Source organism: Paramisgurnus dabryanus, chromosome 5, assembly GCF_030506205.2.
Source record: "Paramisgurnus dabryanus chromosome 5, PD_genome_1.1, whole genome shotgun sequence".
NCBI classification, from domain to species: Eukaryota; Metazoa; Chordata; class Actinopteri; order Cypriniformes; family Cobitidae; genus Paramisgurnus; species Paramisgurnus dabryanus.
The window spans coordinates 18,417,044-18,437,311 of record NC_133341.1 but is presented as its reverse complement, the minus strand read 5'-3'; the positions used below and the strand labels follow the sequence as shown (position 1 = coordinate 18,437,311).

At 37.8% G+C, this 20,268-nt stretch overlaps 1 protein-coding gene across 1 annotated transcript; it reads left to right on the top strand.

Moving 5' to 3' along the window:
* The first annotated feature begins 5,882 nt into the window (after positions 1 to 5,882).
* Positions 5,883 to 16,441, top strand: LOC135748705 (myosin heavy chain, fast skeletal muscle-like). Its single transcript, XM_065266978.2, has 40 exons — positions 5,883 to 5,922; positions 6,279 to 6,497; positions 6,580 to 6,723; positions 6,806 to 6,962; positions 7,052 to 7,079; positions 7,180 to 7,291; positions 7,422 to 7,514; positions 7,614 to 7,677; positions 8,106 to 8,204; positions 8,292 to 8,395; positions 8,480 to 8,618; positions 8,785 to 8,903; positions 9,063 to 9,212; positions 9,291 to 9,461; positions 9,550 to 9,850; positions 9,975 to 10,042; positions 10,145 to 10,232; positions 10,326 to 10,443; positions 10,521 to 10,644; positions 10,749 to 10,885; positions 10,982 to 11,237; positions 11,325 to 11,567; positions 11,660 to 11,836; positions 11,928 to 12,073; positions 12,155 to 12,245; positions 12,329 to 12,718; positions 12,807 to 12,933; positions 13,093 to 13,211; positions 13,293 to 13,489; positions 13,574 to 13,757; positions 13,870 to 14,035; positions 14,169 to 14,293; positions 14,448 to 14,756; positions 14,880 to 15,083; positions 15,168 to 15,293; positions 15,407 to 15,577; positions 15,713 to 15,817; positions 15,893 to 15,988; positions 16,073 to 16,204; positions 16,349 to 16,441. Exons 2-40 carry the CDS (start codon positions 6,291 to 6,293, stop codon positions 16,367 to 16,369), a joined length of 5,808 nt encoding a protein of 1,935 aa, XP_065123050.1. The 5' UTR covers positions 5,883 to 5,922; positions 6,279 to 6,290; the 3' UTR covers positions 16,370 to 16,441.
* The last annotated feature ends 3,827 nt before the right edge of the window (positions 16,442 to 20,268 follow it).

Genomic DNA, 20,268 nt, shown 5'->3' with positions numbered 1-20,268 from the left:
TGTATTAATTATTGTTAATGTTAATGACAATAGTTATTCATATTAATTTATAGTGCATTAATTTATGTTAACAATTACATATACAAAGCTTGATGTTATAAAGGTATTAGTGTATGCCAAAATTAACATGAAAATTAATACACTGAATAAAATGATAAACAAAACACTTATGTTTTTGCTGAAAACATCCAATTTCTTGCATGGCCAGCATACTCACCGGACATGTCAGCAATTGAGCATGTTTTCAGGGTGCGATTTGTGAAAAAAACAGAGGGGGGGACGTTTTCATATGCGTCGATTTCGGTGACGTGGGTACCCACCATATTTCGTCATGAGTCATTTTGTACCCACCACTAGTTTTAACTTTTTTGACTGTTTTCAGTGGCTATGAAGAGCAATATGAGAGAGAAATTTGGTAATCATTGTCCGACCTAACAAAAATCCATTATTATATTATTATTATTATTATTATTTTATATATTTCTAATTAAAATATTCAGAAATGCGCTCTCCGCTCACGAGCTCTCATCGGAACAAACTCGAACCTCACTGTCTGCTGAACTTGCGCAGAAACATCAAAATATAACCACCTTTTTAAAATGGTTTTAAAACTAAACATTTAGACTATTTTACTCAAGAAGCAGCCTAACGCAATATTTTTACTCTAACAGCTTATCTTTCCCCACACATATGAACTGTGATCATGCACAACGAAAAAACACGCAAGAATTAAATCTTGAATGGCAAAACTATATGGCACAGCGTAGTGTCAACTTAAACATAAATATAAACAATGTATTGATTGCAAAGTTAAACCATTACAGTAGAAACAGTTTTACTGCTGCTTTTAAAGTTATAACATTAATTTTACACCGCAATGCTGAGCTACAGTGAAATGATCGAAAAGACAGATGCATTATGCAGTGGTGTAGTCTAGATTTTTGTAGTGAGTATACTGTGATTTTTCCCTCTCACCCTTATGCTCACTCGTCCTAGCGCGACACCTCATAAGCACCACCACACTCACAGATGCATACAGTATAGATATTCATGTAACTTAGAGCATTCTGAAAGTGTACTCATAAACACATAAACTGAACGTGTTATCAACATGTCAGTTTATTATAAGAAAAAAAAGACTTTAGAGCCAATGGGTTTACAGCTGGGGAAACTGGACTGATTTTTAGACTGGTTTAGTGTTAATCAACATCTAACTCAGGAACAAAAGTTACTTAACTGTTAATTAAAATTAAATAAACTGTTTACAATCTTCAATCCGTGGATAACACATGCATTAAATGAGAAAAAAATATTCACTCTTTCAATAGATATTATCTGACAACTATATGTTTTTAATTAATACACATTTAAGATGACCATGAATTAACTATAATTTGCATAGTCATTGATATTAAAGCTTATTTTTTTGCATATAATATAATCATTGTCTAAAAATGAAAATAGGCTTATACTTAATTATTATTACAAGACCATCCTGTAGCCTAAAATTTGCAAGTCTAAACTGAACATCAACGCAGACATGAATTTCCTCACAGAAGTTTAAGATCATATACATCTTGTCAAGATGATCTTGAACGTAGATATATAAATGAACACAGAGAAGGAAAGTTTAACACTGTGAAGCACAAGCAAACATGCAGAGGAACTGAATTGCAGTTAAAAACCATCAGGATATTATCACGGGCTTATTTTATTGCATTTAGAGCCTTACCTCCAGATAAAGTAATAAACTGGACTGATGATTTAAATGTTGTACTCACATGTGCGTTGTAAGCTCTATGGATTTTATGTTGCAGCACTGCTTCACTCGTTCACTTCTCAGAGTCGCGTGAGCAGCTACACTGCAGGTTCGACTTCATTTGGCGCTAAGCAGACCTCTTGGTGATGTCAAAGTACCGCGAGAGCGATTCAAAGCAGATTTCTCCATGTGATAACTGGAGTCGCTCTCGCGGTGCTTTGCTGTCACTTCCCTGTGGCGTCACACCAGTCTGCTCCCCAGTCACTTTCGCGTCACTATAGTAATTTGATTTCATAGAAATTAATACGCCGATCGGATCGCGCAGTTCGGCAGGAAGTATATAGCCTAATATGTATTTCAACCCGCTAAAGTGGCAAGTGTATAATGATCAGTGCTTCACATCTATATTATGACTAAAAGTTTAAAAATATGTCACAAAACCATGCTGTTACGCATCCTCGCGCTATTATTAGTGGGTATACGGAAATCCTTGACCATTTCTAGTGGGTATACGGCGTATACCTGCGTATCACGTAGACTACACCACTGGCATTATGTGTTAGTCAATTAGCCTCATTTGCGCAAACTGGATAAAAATAATTGAGCAGAGGCAGGGATACATTGACCAGAAAGGGGGAAATCCCACGCCCCCCCCCCCCCGGCAAATCGCAGCTCTGGATTGGCATATACTATACAAGTGCGTGTTCCAGTTTCTGCCAATATCCAGCAACTTCGCTCAGCCATTGAGGAGTGGATCAACATTTCACGGGCCACAATCAAGAACCTGATCAAGTCTGAATTAAGGCAGCTTAAATATGCATTTTAGTCTGGGACAAGAATAAGCCCTGTTCGGGGAACCGGCCCACAGCAAATTTAGCAGAGTTTTACGGTGTTAGTGAAAATATAAAGAGTTCAGAGTTAATTTAACAGTTAAAACTATTGAGTCGTTTACTATTTTATTTTAAAGAGTTGGTGTCAAAAAGTAGTGTTACCACTTTAAAAAAAAATCAACAACTGCAGTGTTTTGTTAGTGGAGTTTGTTACATCCTAGGGTGTTAAATAGAGAAGACCTCCCCCTCTTTACAGCACACACTGAACCGTGTTTTTGGTTGATGCAGTTCAAGATGATCATCTATTTCACTGTAAATGGTAAATTTTGATTAGTGTAAAATTATAGTTAGATTTTTAACTCTGTATAGAGTCAATGCTACAGAAGAGTCAAGGTGCCAACACGTTGACCTAGAAGAGTCAATGTGCCAACACATTCAAAAGTGTTTAAATAAATCTATTGGGAGTGGACCCCATGAGACACTTTTTTTCCAGATTTTGCTGTGTATATAATTTAATGTTTTGTTTCATTTAAATTTTAAGTTTCAGATTGTTCACTGTCATGAATTGTCTTTGGGGGAAGGATGGGGGGCAAAGGGATGCACATGCTGAAAGATTTGAGAAACACTGGCATATACTGTCCCTAACTGTCACGGGGCACTACCCCTGTAAAACATCATATCATATACCATTTGGGTACAAACTAATATGTAAACATTTGGTACCAAACCTTATAGGTACATATTTGCACCCTTGGTTCCAATCGAGGGGCAACCTTCCGATTTCTCTGATGAAGCCACTACGGAAGTGATCTAAACTGCAATTCATCGACTTGCAGCTAGAGATGACAAACTTTACAGTTGAAAATAATATGTTTACAGCCTGGTACAAAAATTATTTTTGGTCTATATAGCTAATTTTGCTCTTCATGACAACTGTTAGGGGGTTGAATTTTTTGTAACTCATCCATTTAAATTGTTAAGCCTTAAAGGTCTGCATAATTAAGGGGGCGTGGCCACTTGAGTGACGGTTGATCAGCCACCTGTCACTAGAGGCTAGTGACTGCTGTCAGTAGAGTTTCGCATTATAATGACTTTCATATCAAAAGTTTTTCTTTATTATTATTATTATTATTATTTTCTTTTTGCTTAGCCCTACTGTACACTGAAAAAAAGATTAATTCAATTTACTCGTTTTTTTAATGAATCGTTTTTTTTTTCAGTGTAATATCCCTGCTGGAAATACCAGCAAGACCAGCAAGTTTGCTAGCATAATTCCCATTCTGGTCCATGCTGGTTTAGCTGGTGGTCATCAAGCATATGTTGTGTTTTGGTGCTGGTAACCAGCAACAAACCAGCATGGACCAGCATGGAAATGATGCTGGTCTATGCTGTTGGTTCGTTTTTTCAGCAGGGATGTGTCTACTTTCAAGATCTCTGGCGCCACCTTTTGCAAGAGCGACTGTCTATCCTTTTCTAATAACGTACAATATGCAGTGTAAATCGCTAATTTAAAGTTTGCGTAATATGGACATTTTATATAAAAATTGTGGTACTTTAAAGTATCAACACGTTGATTTCGGCTGTCGCTGTTGAGGTAATATAAACAAAGAAAGTTTGTAAGGGAACTGCCCCAGTGACAGATAAGGAACACTTTTGGCAATATATTCTGACGGTGTATCTAATGTATTTGACAGCCTCCGTGTCAAGCAGAAGCTTGAGAAAGAAAAGAGTGATTACAAAATGGAGACTGCTGATCTGTTGCTAAAGCAAAGAGTATCTGGAGAATAGAAATTAAGAACTTAGACTTGAGATTAATATGTAATCAGTTAAATTAATTTAACTGAAATTAGTCAACTTGTTTTGCTTGACCCTGTGTATTCTTACTTTCAGATACATCTCGGGCGCCACCTTTTGCCAGAGCAACTTTCCATCCTTTCCTTTTCTAATAACGTTCAATATGCACTGCAAAGTCGCTCATTTAAAGTTTGCATATGGATATTTTATTTAAAAACTGTAGTACTTACAATGATCAACACGATGATTTCGGATGTCGCTGTAAACTGTTGAGGTAAAAATGTTGTGCTAGTCATAGATGGTGGAAATGAGTTAAAAAGTTACCCATTGACGCAGGTTTGAAAAAAAAACGCAAAACAAAATAAAGACAAAAGTGACGGTTTTCACCCCATCTTCAAGTAGGCTACAGAAGCTTAATCCTTTATGTTTCGGTATTGCCAGATATTTAATGTTGTGTAGCTTATTTACGTATTCTGAGAACAATACTTTTGACTGAAACAACTTCTGGTTCAGGTTGCTATAGTTACTTCTGCAGCAAATATTCACTCAGTGGATAAAGAGACGGGGAAAGAAAATGAAAAATTCTAATTTACTTAATTTAAAAAGGATAGTATAATATAATATAATCGTATAATATACTTTTATACAGAACTGTGTACCTTTTTAGAATTGAATGAGTATTTTCTAATTAAATAATTATTTCTAAAAAAAAAATCAAATTTTTTTTTTTGCGCTATTAGCCTAAATACCTATACTCTTACCAAGCAGATAATAGCTCTGGTGTTATTATCTTAGCAAATAAAATACAAAATTCTCCATCTGACACAAAGGAAAGTGGACACTGAGTCAATGCTCCCCCCCATATGGTGATATGGAGGTTTAACGCATTAGATTGCGCAGGTCGTAAATAGATGTACATACAGTGATCAGCTTGTCCTAAATTTAACACGATATGTAATCTAAATGTATAAGCTATATGCAGTGATCATAAAATGAGATATCTGATATGACGCTATCAATTAAATTTGGTCCAAAACAATATGCATTAAGATGTTAAAGTTACATGTTCTCATTTAAGCTAGTCCCATATTATACGTATTAACTGTATATGCACTGTACTAGCCTCCATCCTTAACAGTAAATGGGTTGCTTCTATATATAGCAATTAAACCAACAGAGTAACTAAACCTACAACGCCTGACCATATTTATCATCTTGCTTAGTGTGCAAGTTCAACTCAATATAAGTATAGAGGAGGGCATGATCAGTCTTACTGCAGACCAGAGGAGGTGGTAAGTGTCTTTGCAGTTGATATTGACATACACTTAATTTAACATTAACAAATTCAAACCTAGGGGGAAGGGATCTGATAAATACTGTGATGCATCTGAAAGTTTTTACAATCTGTAATGAATGGAAATCAGTGAAGTTGCTCTAGTTCTTACAAAATTCAAAACTTGCATAATTATTGAATTTAAATGTAACTGCAATGTTTTGCAGGCCAATCTGAAATTTCATCTGGTCTCAAGGAGAGTTAAGGTAGGCAGATTTTCCTGGCATAATGTGTTTTGCATGTCTGTGGTCATCTGTGCTGGACACCATGGAAAATGGATGTTTTTGGGGAAAAACTAATTAGAGTAGCTATATGAGGGGAAATTATTTAAACATTTTAATTGCAAATGTGTTTATGTGCGTATATAAATGCTTTGCGTACATGGTACATTATGTTTATAATCAGCAGACAAAAGATAAATTGTTGATTTTAACAGAACATAATTCTCCTTTTTTAGTACTCTATAGGACTAATTTAGTAAGAATGCATTTTAGGGGCACCTTTATAAATCTTTATTAGTTTTAAGATTTAAATTCCGAATTTTCGATTAAATGTGTTGCAGTAAGCCGCCACCATGAGTACGGACGCTGAGATGGCCGTTTACGGCAAGGCTGCCGTTTTCCTCCGTAAGCCTGAGAAGGAGAGAATTGAGGCTCAGAGCAAACCCTTTGATGCTAAGACTGCCTGCTATGTGGTTGATCCCAAAGAGCTGTACGTCAAAGGAACAATCAAGAGTAAAGATGGTGCCAAAGTCACTGTTATTACCCTTGACACTAAGGAGGTAATATATCCCTATTTTATGAAAATAATATCATTCATACTAATAATTTACTCTTCAATAAACTCTTGAATCGTGTTAATAGGAGAGAGTTGTTAAGGAGGATGAAGTCCACCCAATGAATCCTCCCAAGTTTGACAAGATTGAGGACATGGCCATGATGACCCATCTCAATGAACCCTCTGTGCTTTATAACCTCAAAGAGCGTTATGCAGCATGGATGATCTATGTAAGTTAAGCAGAAGTGAAGCAGCATTCAAGTTCATTATGGCTGTGAGGCTGCAATCTGATCATTTCTGTGTTGCTTTCAGACCTACTCTGGACTTTTCTGTGCTACTGTGAACCCCTACAAGTGGCTCCCAGTGTACGATGCAGAAGTGGTGGCTGCCTACAGAGGCAAAAAGCGTATGGAGGCCCCACCCCACATCTTCTCTGTCTCTGACAATGCCTATCAGTTCATGCTTACTGGTAAGATCAGAATCTTGAATCACAAGATGATTTTTTTGTTTTGTTTTAATAAAGCAATTATTTAAACAAAATTACCATTCAATTTACAGACAGAGAGAACCAGTCTGTCCTGATCACGTATGTATCTACTTTTATTAAGAGATGTTGAAAACAGTTATATATTCTCATAGAACTTCTGAATGTCTTATTATTATGTATCTCTTCTCTCATAAACCAGTGGAGAATCTGGTGCTGGAAAGACTGTGAACACCAAACGTGTCATTCAGTACTTTGCTACAGTTGCAGTGCAGGGTGACAAGAAGAAAGAGCAAGCTGCTGGCAAAATGCAGGTATGCATGTATAAGATATAAAACTATAACTATCTATGCTTATATTACTATCTTTAATTGTAGTAAATTTAGTTGCTACAAATTGTGTTTAGACAAAATATAGATGATTAAAACCTTCTTAAAAACACAGGGATCTCTTGAGGACCAGATCATTGCTGCCAACCCTCTGCTTGAAGCTTATGGTAATGCCAAGACTGTGAGAAATGACAACTCCTCTCGTTTCGTAAGTTTTTATTCACATGAGAGACACCTGTTTGAATTTTATGAAGTTCACTGTGATTGCACATCATTGACTCAAATGTTACTATGTTTCTTTGAACAGGGTAAATTCATCAGAATTCACTTTGGCACAAGTGGAAAACTGGCTAGTGCTGATATTGAGACATGTAGGTGGACTTGCATTAAAGGGATAGATCACCCACAAATAAAAATTCAGTTTTTCTCACTCTCATGTTGTTAGAAACCTGTATTTAATTTTTGTTCTGATGAACATGAAGGAAAATATTTTTAAGAATGTTTGCGACCAAACCAATCATGAGCCCCATTCACTTCCATAGAAGGATAAAAGAATACTATGGAAGTGAATGGGGCTCATGAACGGTTTGATTACAAACATTCCTCAAAATATCTTCCTTTGTGTTCATCAGAACAAAGAAATTTATACCGGTTTCTAACAACATGAGAATGAGAAAATGATGACAGAATTTTTATTTGTGGGTGAACTATCCCTTTAAATTGACACATATTGCACACTTGTCTTTTTCTGACAACTCTTTAGACGTTTGTTATTTACTTTAATACATCCTCTGAACAGATCTGCTGGAGAAGTCTAGAGTGACATTCCAGCTTCCAGATGAGAGAGGCTACCACATCTTCTACCAGATGATGACCAACCATAAGCCTGAGCTGATTGGTAGGTGCACGTATTTCATTTAAAGCTTTAAAATGCCAGTGAATGTAGTAAACTTCTCTGTCATTAATGCAATCTGGTATTTTACAGAAATGACGCTCATCACCACCAACCCCTACGACTTCCCCATGTGCAGTATGGGTCAGATCACAGTGGCAAGCATTGATGATAAAGAGGAGTTGGTTGCCACTGATGTGAGTCATTGCTATTTTATTAATGGCACTGGTTTTACATAATTATGGCAGTTCTTAAAGTTCATCCCTCTCTATAATTTTCAGACTGCCATTGACATTCTGGGCTTCACTGGTGAGGAGAAGATGGGCATCTATAAGTTCACCGGAGCAGTGCTGCATCATGGTAACATGAAGTTCAAGCAGAAGCAGCGTGAGGAGCAGGCTGAGCCTGATGGCACAGAGGGTGAGACTAAGAAGTTCTAGTGTATGTCACGAACAGTATTTTCAAAAATAGTTAAAAAATACTTTGATTAGAGTAAGAGATCCATGTTTGTATTTGCAAATAGAAAAAATGTTTGTTTTAGTATTCACGACATTTAAAAAAATGTCTTAAACTTGAAAAATTTCAGAGGCTGACAAAGTTGCCTATCTTTTGGGCTTGAACTCTGCTGATATGCTCAAAGCTTTGTGCTACCCAAGAGTAAAGGTCGGAAATGAGTTTGTAACCAAAGGTCAGACTGTGCCACAGGTATGTAGGCCTTAAAATATGTCCAATTAATTATTTGCCTCAATATAATGTGCAGTATATATGTGTGCAGTACATGTGAAACACTCTGCGTATGACTGCAGTATTATTACCCAAGTACAGAAAGTTTTAATAAAATGTAAACTTGTGTTCTTTTGCCAGGTGTACAACTCTGTTAGCGCCTTGGCCAAATCTATCTATGAGAGGATGTTCTTGTGGATGGTCGTACGTATCAACCAGATGTTGGACACAAAACAAGCCAGACAGTTCTTCATTGGTGTGCTGGATATTGCTGGCTTTGAGATCTTTGATGTAAGAATGGTTTATTTTTTCTCTTCTCAAAGTTGAATTGTTCATAATCAGTTTTAAGTAAATGTTTTTTTTCTTCAGTTCAACAGCATGGAGCAGCTGTGCATCAACTTCACCAATGAGAAACTGCAACAGTTCTTCAACCATCACATGTTTGTGCTGGAACAAGAGGAGTACAAGAAGGAGGGCATTGTTTGGGAGTTCATTGACTTCGGCATGGACTTGGCTGCTTGCATTGAGCTCATTGAGAAGGTTCCTTCTGGTTTTTATACATCTTTATTTCTGTCTTTTCCAAACTCATAAACTGTGATAGTAATACCTTTCATTCATTGTTTAACAGCCCATGGGTATCTTCTCCATCCTTGAAGAGGAGTGCATGTTCCCTAAAGCTTCAGACACCACCTTCAAGAACAAGCTGTATGATCAGCACCTTGGCAAGTGCAATGCTTTCCAGAAACCAAAGCCTGCCAAAGGCAAGGCTGAGGCCCACTTCTCCCTGGTTCACTATGCTGGTACTGTGGACTACAACATTGCTGGCTGGTTGGACAAGAACAAGGATCCACTGAATGAGTCCGTTGTGCAGCTGTACCAGAAATCTTCTGTCAAACTCCTGGCTACTCTCTACCCACCTGTTGTTGAGGGTAATATAAACATGTTGTGTTAATAGAACTATGTTTGTCAATGTAACAAAACTCTTATTCATAATTTGGTTCATTACGGTCTTGGCATTACATTTAATGTCTTTTTCTTTATATATTTAAAAAGAAAGTGGTGGAAAGAAGGGAGGCAAGAAGAAGGGTGGTTCTATGCAGACTGTGTCTTCTCAGTTCAGGGTACGTCATTATCTAAGATAATGAAAGTGAATAATGCAACAGTTCTACAGCAATAAAACTCAGACTGAATCAACAAACTGAAAGTGATTTATAATTTTATAGGAGAATTTGGGCAAACTCATGACCAACTTGAGGAGCACCCATCCTCACTTTGTGCGTTGCCTGATTCCCAATGAGTCCAAGACTCCAGGTGAAGACAAAAAGCACATAAAGATATTCAGACATTTAAAAAAATATGCAATGATGGTAAATATCTGAACTCTTAACTTATTCCATTTTACAGGTCTTATGGAGAACCACCTGGTCATCCATCAGCTGAGGTGTAATGGTGTACTGGAAGGTATCAGAATCTGCAGAAAGGGCTTCCCAAGCAGAATCCTCTATGGTGACTTCAAACAGAGGTAAATGGGATTGCATAAAAATACTGAGTTGTGTAAATTTATTCAGAGATCTGATCAATTTCATACTTGTTTAACAGATACAAGGTCCTGAATGCCAGTGTTATCCCTGAGGGACAGTTTATTGACAACAAGAAAGCCTCTGAGAAACTCCTGGGATCCATCGATGTTGACCATGACCAGTATAGATTTGGACACACAAAGGTTCATATTCTGGTTTACAATGATTTACAGTTTCAGAAATCATGATGTTTAGTTTAAACACATGCAATAGATATTAATATTTGTATTATTGTGCATGAATGCAGGTGTTCTTCAAAGCTGGTCTTCTGGGTACTCTTGAGGAGATGCGTGATGAGAAACTGGCTGCTTTGGTCACAATGACTCAGGCTGCGTGCCGTGGTTTTCTCATGAGGAGAGAGTTTGTTAAGATGATGGAGAGGAGGTGAGTAATGTCATGAATAAAGATGATACAATAATAAATAACTGTGACAACATCAAATACTGATGTTTATGACATGAAATAAATAACTGTTCATAGGGAGTCCATTTACACCATCCAATACAACATTCGCTCATTCATGAATGTCAAACACTGGCCATGGATGAAGGTTTACTACAAGGTTAAACCTCTGCTAAAGAGTGCTGAGACTGAGAAGGAGCTTTCAAACATGAAAGAGGAATTTACAAAGTGCAAAGAAGATCTTGCCAAGGCTGAGGCCAAAAAGAAGGAGCTTGAAGAGAAGATGGTTGCCCTGCTGCAAGAGAAAAATGATCTGCAGCTGCAAGTGGCCTCTGTGAGTATTATTTACTGAATTTAAAAAGTGTTTTTTTTCAATTGTGTCTTTTTTAATTATGTAAAAAATATTTTTTATTTCTTTCAGGAATCTGAGAATCTCTCAGATGCTGAGGAGAGATGTGAGGGTCTGATCAAGAGCAAAATCCAACTTGAAGCTAAACTCAAAGAGGCAACTGAGAGACTGGAGGATGAGGAAGAAATCAATGCTGAACTGACAGCCAAGAAGAGGAAACTGGAGGATGAGTGTTCTGAGCTGAAGAAAGACATTGATGACCTGGAGCTCACCTTGGCTAAAGTGGAAAAAGAGAAACATGCCACTGAAAATAAGGTATGAGCAAAATTCAACATACAATTTAATTATTATTATTTTTTTTTCCAAAAAAAGTTGAATTCTAAGCTCTTTTATGAACAATCACACAGGTGAAGAACCTGACTGAGGAAATGGCAGGTCAGGATGAGAGCATTGCCAAGCTCACAAAGGAGAAGAAAGCCCTCCAAGAGGCACATCAGCAAACTCTTGATGACCTTCAGGCAGAAGAAGACAAAGTCAACACTCTGACCAAAGCCAAGACAAAGCTTGAGCAACAAGTTGATGATGTGAGTTAGTTTTTCCAACATTTAGTTTTTTTTTACTTAATTGTCTTCATCCATTTAATTTTGAAAAATTGTCAATGTTGTTTTCCAACAGCTTGAAGGTTCCCTGGAACAAGAGAAGAAACTCCGTATGGACCTTGAGAGAGCCAAGAGAAAGCTTGAAGGAGACCTGAAATTGGCCCAGGAATCCATCATGGATCTGGAGAATGACAAGCAGCAATCTGATGAGAAGCTGAAGAAGTAATTGAAAAAACATGATTTTATTTAAACTGTCTAGTTGTAATGTGACTTTTCATACATGGTTTTGCTTCCTTATAACAGGAAAGACTTTGAAACTAGCCAGCTGCTCAGCAAGATCGAAGATGAACAATCTCTTGGGGCTCAACTTCAAAAGAAGATCAAGGAGCTTCAGGTATTTAGTTAGACATTTTTAATCATTATTTAAAATAGTACATTTAAGATTGCTAAAGTGTGCTTGATTTCTTGTCACTGTAGGCTCGCATTGAGGAACTGGAGGAAGAGATTGAGGCTGAGCGTGCTGCTCGTGCAAAGGTTGAGAAGCAGAGAGCTGATCTCTCCAGAGAACTTGAAGAGATCAGTGAGAGGCTTGAGGAGGCTGGAGGAGCAACTGCTGCTCAGATCGAGATGAACAAGAAGCGTGAAGCTGAATTCCAGAAGCTGCGTCGTGATCTTGAAGAATCCACCCTTCAGCATGAAGCTACCGCTGCTGCCCTCCGCAAGAAACAAGCAGACAGTGTGGCCGAGCTGGGAGAGCAAATCGACAACCTCCAGCGTGTCAAGCAGAAGCTTGAGAAAGAGAAGAGTGAATACAAAATGGAGATTGATGATCTTTCCAGCAACATGGAAGCTGTTGCCAAAGCAAAGGTTGAAAATTTGATTTCTAGAAGAATATTTGCAAATGACGTAAATATAAATAAGTAATATTCTTAAAAATTTATTTTGTTGTTTTCAGGGAAATCTTGAGAAGATGTGCCGCACCCTGGAGGACCAACTGAGTGAAATTAAGTCCAAGAATGATGAGAACCTTCGTCAGCTAAATGACATCAGTACTCAAAGAGCAAGACTTCAAACTGAAAATGGTAACAAAGGACAATCATAAACAATAACAGAATGTTGACAGTAATTTAGAATGTAGAAATAGACTAATTGAAGAAAACATGCTACAGACATACACCAAAGACCTTATTTTAAGAATGTAGATACTATGATTCTCATACATTGATTCTAAATCTCACAAGGTGAGTTTGGCCGTCAGCTGGAGGAGAAGGAGGCTCTTGTTTCTCAGCTCACCAGAGGCAAACAAGCTTTCACTCAGCAAATTGAGGAGCTTAAGAGGCAGATTGAAGAGGAGGTTAAGGTAAAACAACACAACCATTGGGATTGCACACTTGCCACCTACTGCAGAGCAAAGGTAACAGCATCTGACTTGATCTTTTAGGCTAAGAACGCTCTGGCCCATGCAGTGCAGTCAGCTCGCCATGACTGTGACCTCCTCCGTGAGCAGTTTGAGGAAGAGCAGGAGGCAAAGGCTGAGCTCCAGAGGGGAATGTCTAAAGCCAACAGTGAGGTTGCTCAATGGAGAACCAAATATGAAACTGATGCCATCCAGCGCACAGAGGAACTTGAAGAGGCCAAGTATGAATATGAACAAAACTTGATAAAATATCTGTTAATAATATTGCATGCCTGTTCTGACTAATGTTATTAAATGCTTTACAGGAAGAAGCTGGCTCAGCGTCTGCAAGAGGCAGAGGAACAGATTGAGGCAGTGAACTCCAAATGTGGCTCTCTGGAGAAGACCAAGCAGAGACTCCAGGGTGAGGTGGAGGACCTCATGATTGATGTGGAGAGAGCCAATGGTTTGGCTGCTAACCTTGACAAGAAACAGAGGAACTTTGACAAGGTAAGCAATTCTGAGCGCGTATGTGATATATACGTTTATTGAAAGTTGAATAAAAAACTTGTTTCCTGTTTTATTTATTGTTTTCCCTCACCCTAAACTTTTTACCCCCAAGGTTTTGGCAGAATGGAAGCAGAAATATGAAGAAGGTCAGGCAGAGCTGGAGGGTGCACAGAAAGAAGCTCGCTCACTCAGCACTGAACTGTTCAAGATGAAGAACTCTTATGAGGAGACTCTGGATCATCTGGAGACACTCAAGAGAGAAAACAAGAATCTCCAGCGTAAGAAAGAAATTGTTGAATGAATATTGTCATCTGAATATATTACAATATACAAATGTAAAATCAGCATTAGTAAATCACAGAATGTATATTGTTCATTATATACTAAAGGTGTTTTCTATCATGCATGTAGAGGAGATCTCAGATCTGACAGAGCAGTTGGGTGAGACTGGTAAGAGCATCCATGAATTGGAAAAAGCCAAGAAAACAGTAGAGACTGAGAAGGCAGAAATTCAGACAGCCCTGGAGGAGGCTGAAGTGAGTATCTGGAGATTGAATATTAAGAAATTAATCTGAAGAAAAACATAAAGTAAATTAAGTATTAAGATTAATGTTTAATTGATTTTTTGCTGTAACCATTACACTTTTGTTAAAAACATTATCATTTTAAAAATTTAAATATTGTTCACAGGGCACCCTGGAGCATGAAGAGTCCAAGATTCTTCGTGTCCAGCTTGAGCTTAACCAGGTGAAGGGTGAGGTTGACAGGAAGCTTGCAGAGAAGGATGAGGAGACAGAGCAGATCAAGAGAAACAGCCAGAGAGTCATTGAATCCATGCAGAGCACACTTGACTCTGAGGTCAGGAGCAGAAACGATGCTCTGAGGATCAAGAAGAAGATGGAGGGAGACCTTAATGAGATGGAGATTCAGCTGAGCCATGCCAATCGCCAGGCTGCTGAGTCTCAGAAACAGCTGAGGAATGTTCAGGGACAACTCAAGGTATGTGACTTTTTAATTTCATTTGAAGAATGTAAGCTTTAAAGTAGATTAATATATACATTGGATAATATTGTACGTAAGTTTAAGCACAAGGGCTTATAGGAAAACTGTTGTTATCTTCAGGATGCCCAACTGCACCTTGATGAGGCCGTGAGAGGACAGGAAGACATGAAAGAGCAGGTGGCCATGGTGGAGCGCAGAAACACTCTGATGCAGTCAGAGATTGAGGAGCTGAGAGCAGCTCTGGAGCAGACAGAGAGAGGTCGCAAAGTTGCTGAACAAGAGCTGGTGGATGCCAGTGAGCGTGTTGGACTGCTGCACTCTCAGGTAAACCATAATGTTTATTTTTACATTAAAATAAAGGAAACTAAGAGCACAGGTTAAAAAAAAATTTTTCTTTCTATTTTGTAGAACACAAGTCTTCTAAACACCAAGAAGAAGCTTGAAGCTGACCTTGTTCAGATCCAAGGTGAAGTCGATGACACTGTGCAGGAAGCAAGAAATGCAGAGGAGAAGGCCAAGAAGGCCATCACTGATGTAAGCAATAGTAACTCTTAGTAGTAAATAAATAGTAGAATAAATGTTTCACACTCACAAATATTTTTTACTTGTACATTTAATTTTAATATATATTTGTACTTATGTGAAAGGCTGCAATGATGGCAGAGGAGCTCAAGAAGGAGCAGGACACCAGTGCTCACCTGGAGAGGATGAAGAAGAACCTGGAGGTCACAGTTAAGGATCTGCAGCACCGTCTGGATGAGGCTGAGAATCTGGCCATGAAGGGAGGAAAGAAACAACTCCAGAAACTGGAGTCCAGAGTAAGCTTTCCTTTACTTTTCAATATTGTAGCCATGATCTAAACATTTTGGATAAAATGCATTCTGTAATAATATAAATTAGAAAAAAATTATTGTGTTAATAAGTAAATTAATCTAGTAATATCTCTTATTTAGGTCCGGGAGCTTGAAGCTGAGGTTGAGGCAGAACAGAGACGTGGAGTTGATGCCGTTAAAGGTGTCCGCAAATATGAGAGGAGAGTGAAAGAGCTCACCTACCAGGTAAAGAATCTGGTAAAATAATAATTTTAAATAATTTTGTTATATTTTAGTCTAACGTGTTTGTGTTTCCTGCAGACTGAGGAGGATAAGAAGAACCTCAACAGACTGCAGGATCTGGTTGACAAGCTTCAGCTGAAGGTCAAGGCTTACAAGAGACAGGCTGAAGAAGCTGTGAGTATCTGATTTGAAAATTCTAAAGACCTCATGAATATTTTAGATTTTTTCTACCCTATATAACTGTTCTTCATTTTTCAGGAGGAACAATCCAACACTCACCTTTCCAAGTTGAGGAAGGTGCAGCATGAGCTGGAGGAGGCAGAGGAACGTGCTGATATTGCTGAGTCTCAGGTCAACAAGCTCAGAGCCAAGAGCCGCGATGCTGGAAAGGTAAATTTATTTAGAATTCTTATATGGGTTCTTATATTCCAAAACATGACACTAAAATAATTGTTTAGGTATTCATTTAGTTATTAATTTTGTTTTTATGTAAATTATTTATTAAGTGCTTATATTTATTTCCCCCCTTTATAGGGCAAAGATGCAGCTGAATGAAAGCCTTCATGTCCCAAACCACTCTCTTTATAATGTAAAAATGACTTAATAAAAACATTCACTGAGCAACTACTTTGGATTTCTTGGAATTTCTTTGGATTTTGATAGCTGAATTCACAGCTGAACACCTTGCATCATATATATTTTTCAATACATACGATATTGGTTGTTGGAAGTTTTAATATATTTAAACTGGTATGTATGTATAAACTGGTGCAAATATAGAAATCCATTGCTGATCATTAAACAAAAATGATGCAGGCTAAGTTTTTCATACAAAAAATATGTATATATTTAAAAATATGTATATAAAAAAGTATAGGCCTATGAAATATAAAAACATATGAAAATAGCAAAAAATGAAAGAGAATTAGTCACAAGAATGACTGCAACGTTTACAAAAAAAGTTCATAAAGTATTCTATTGATCTTCACTGTACTTTTCTCTAATATTAAACTGTATGCTTTTAGTTCAGTATCATTAAGGGGTGGTTTCCCGGACAGAGATTATCTTAGTAGAAGCTTTAGTTTAATTAGGAAATATAACAAACATGCCTTACTAAAAACATTACATGTATGCATTTTGAAGCAAAACAAAGGGCACTGATGTACTGTATTTAAAAATATGTCAGTGTAAGCTGTTTTTAGTTTGGACAGCTCTTACATTTATTTTAGTCTAGGACTAGTCTAATCCCTGTCCGGGAATGCGCCCCTATAAGTTTTGTTTAGTTTTGTTATCTAAATGTGTGTTAACAGTTTTCTTAAGATAAAGAAGTTAGATTTCAATAAAACTTTTATAATGACTCATGAATTTCACAATTTATGTAATAATGAGACAAAGTCATTGCTGAATTAAAGCACTGCAGAGTTTAGCTCCAACCCTGACGTCAGGACCCAAAATTGATCTGATGTCAAAATCCAATGTTGATCTGACATCAAAATCCAATGCTGATCTGACATCAAAATCCAATGTTGAGCTGACGTCAAGACCCAACTTTGAACTGACGTCAAGACCAAACGTTGATCTGACATAAAATCCAACATTGATCTGACGTCAAGTCCCAATATTGATCTGACGTCAAAATCCAACATTGGCCTGACGTCAAGACCCAACGTTGATCTGACATCGAAATCCAACTTAATCTGACGTCAAAATCCAATGTTGATCTGACTTTAAAATCCAATGTTGATCTGACTTCAAGACCCAGCTTTGGTGTAAACGTCAGGATCCAACATTGATCTGACGTTACACTGCAACAATGATCTGACATAAAAATCCAACCTAACCTGACGTCAAAGTCTAATATTGATCTGATGTCAAAATCCAACAGTGATCTAATTTTTAAAGGGGGGGGGGGGGGGTCAATGGTACTTAATGGATTCTGACTTATTAACACAGTTATAGAGTTGTTTCCTCATGCTAAACGTAGGCAATGTGTCAAAAAAGCAGTTGGACATGTTACAGAGTATTTCTGTGCTGAATGGACTTCGCCAGGGTTTGTACAAGTTTCGGAAAGTTTTTTTCGATTACAGGTCCAACTGACGTTTCAGGGGTTTTCTATACGTATCACTTCTTTATATGGGCACTTCCCCTGGAAAACCCCGCCCACCCGTCAATCAGCGGGAGATGCTAGAGCTTGCAAATATCTTATCACGCCACTCACCTTTGTTTAATTTCAAAACTCAACAATGGCACGAAAGATGAAGTGTGTTTTTGGATGTAAGGAGAAGAAATCCAGCCTTATGAAAACAATGGATATAGTTTATTATCCAAGGGTAGCAGCGGAGTTTTGCATGTGTGTTTGATGCGGTGGATTTTCCCAACCGGGTCATGAGTTGCACGCGGTAAGTAAGACTTCTGTTTTATGTTGGAAATAGTCGCGTGCATATTATATAAATGACACGAACCTGTAGTGAATCATAAGTTAAAACAGTGTTGTATAGTGTTGCATGACTCGTAGGGATGGGTATCGTTAAGGTTTTAACGGTATTACTACTCTTACCGGTACTGCTTAACGGTCCGGTGCTTTAACGGTATTCTTATCGGTACTTTGGCCAATGTTAACATTTGATCACGCACCTATGTTCACATGATTAAGTTAATTATGTGTCTGCATTTCATTATTACAAATTAATTTCTGCATATCATTTCTAAATAGTATACATATATTTATTAATGCACCAGTGTGAAAGCTGCAGAAAAAATACTCTAAATAGGATATTTAGGCTAAATAAATGTTTACATGCTGATTTTTCTTTATTTGGGATTTTAAAAAGAAGTAGAAAATATGTTGAATGCATAACGTTCAGCATTTCTCCCAAAAGAAATCAACAGAATTTCAACGTAAGGTAAGCAAACCAATTAGGGAGATTGTACATTTATTTTAAATGACGTGAACAATGTTGATTCAACATGGTTTTAGCATACATGCCTGACGTTGATGCGGCAACCACCAGAGATGATGGTTGAATTTTGCAGGCTGCGACCTTATAAGGACGTATTTTAAGACCGATTGCGTCACAGCAGCGCGACTTGAGGCTGTGACTTGTGTTAATATTATTCTGTTTATGTTGCGTATTTCTAAGGTTGATTAATTTTATATACTGTTGAATAGTTTAATCTACATCAACGTGTCATATTTTCTAAAATAAATGAATATTTTTCTGATTCCATATTTATTTAAATAAGTCAGAAACGTCTCCGCTGTGTCCTGCTGACAGGCACGGTGGGCGCGTGCAACAGGTGACGCAAATTATAGGTCCTCCGAGGGTTAGACTGTCTCATTTCAGTTCTCTTCGCGGACTTCTGAGGCTGCCACCTTGAAAGACAGAGTGCTCCCCTTTTAAGGTTGTATGCTTAGAAGGTCGCAGCCCTTGAATTGGGACACAGCTTCTTTCTGCACGTAATACACTTTTGAAAGATGCTTTGACAGATTGCTTGTGTTTCCGCCCTTACATGCAAACATCTTGTTGCACTTACCTGTATGACAACGAGCGTTGTCTGCATCAACTCTAGTAAAGTATAACCACACTTTTGAATGTTTTGCTCTATCCGCCATCATCACTCTTTGTATTAAGCGGTAGTTTTCGTGCTGTTATGCGTGTGCGTGCGCCGCGCTCGTTGTTGTGGTTGTGTTTGACAGACAGCCAGCCTCCGCGGCGCGCATGAGAGATCTCGCAGGTCTCACAGACAAACGTCTTAATCGCAAATTAGAAATGTTTGGTGAGATAAAATGTGCACGAAAACATTATTAAGCAAGAATACATAGTACATTTATTTTTATTTTTTTCTCCAGGACCGATAGCAGAACCGATAGCGTCAGATCTTACTGATACTACGGTCTTTCATAATTTAGCCCCGGGGCCAGTTTAATACCGGGTTTCGGTACCCATCCCTAATGACTCGTACTCGCTCCTCCCACGGTATAACTCCTCCGTCTTCATTTTTTCGTACGTTATCGGAAAGATTCGGTAAAGCTAATCTTTCTTTTATAAATCTGATTAAACTAAAGACTCTTCGGATATATAAAGGATGTCATATTACTCTATGGGTACTCCAGATTAACATCAGAAATGCAGAAACAGCGTGTGTTATGTGAGCTTTAAGACCCAGTGTTGGCCTGATGTCAAGACCTAACGTTGATCTGACATCAAGACACAACATTGATCAGAAGTCAAAATCCAACTTTGATCTGACGTCAAAATCCAACTTTGATCTGACATCAAGATCCAACGTTCATCTGATGTCAAGACCCAACGTTGATCTGACGTCGGGACCCAACGTTGATCTGATGTCAAGACCTAACGTTGGCCTGACATCAATATCCAAAGTTGATCTGAAGTCAAGACCGAACGAACGTTGATCTGACGTCAAAATCCAATGTTAATCTGACTGGAAAA

What these genes read in the sequence shown, in the direction of transcription:
- LOC135748705 (XM_065266978.2), top strand. Translation starts at nt 6,291, where the DNA reads ATGAGTACGGACGCTGAGATGGCCGTTTACGGCAAGGCTGCCGTTTTC. An exon ending in CTATCAGTTCATGCTTACTG is followed by an intron (nt 6,963 to 7,051) that starts GTAAGATCAGAA and finishes TTCAATTTACAG; the next exon opens with ACAGAGAGAACCAGTCTGTC. An exon ending in CAGCCCTGGAGGAGGCTGAA is followed by an intron (nt 14,294 to 14,447) that starts GTGAGTATCTGG and finishes TATTGTTCACAG; the next exon opens with GGCACCCTGGAGCATGAAGA.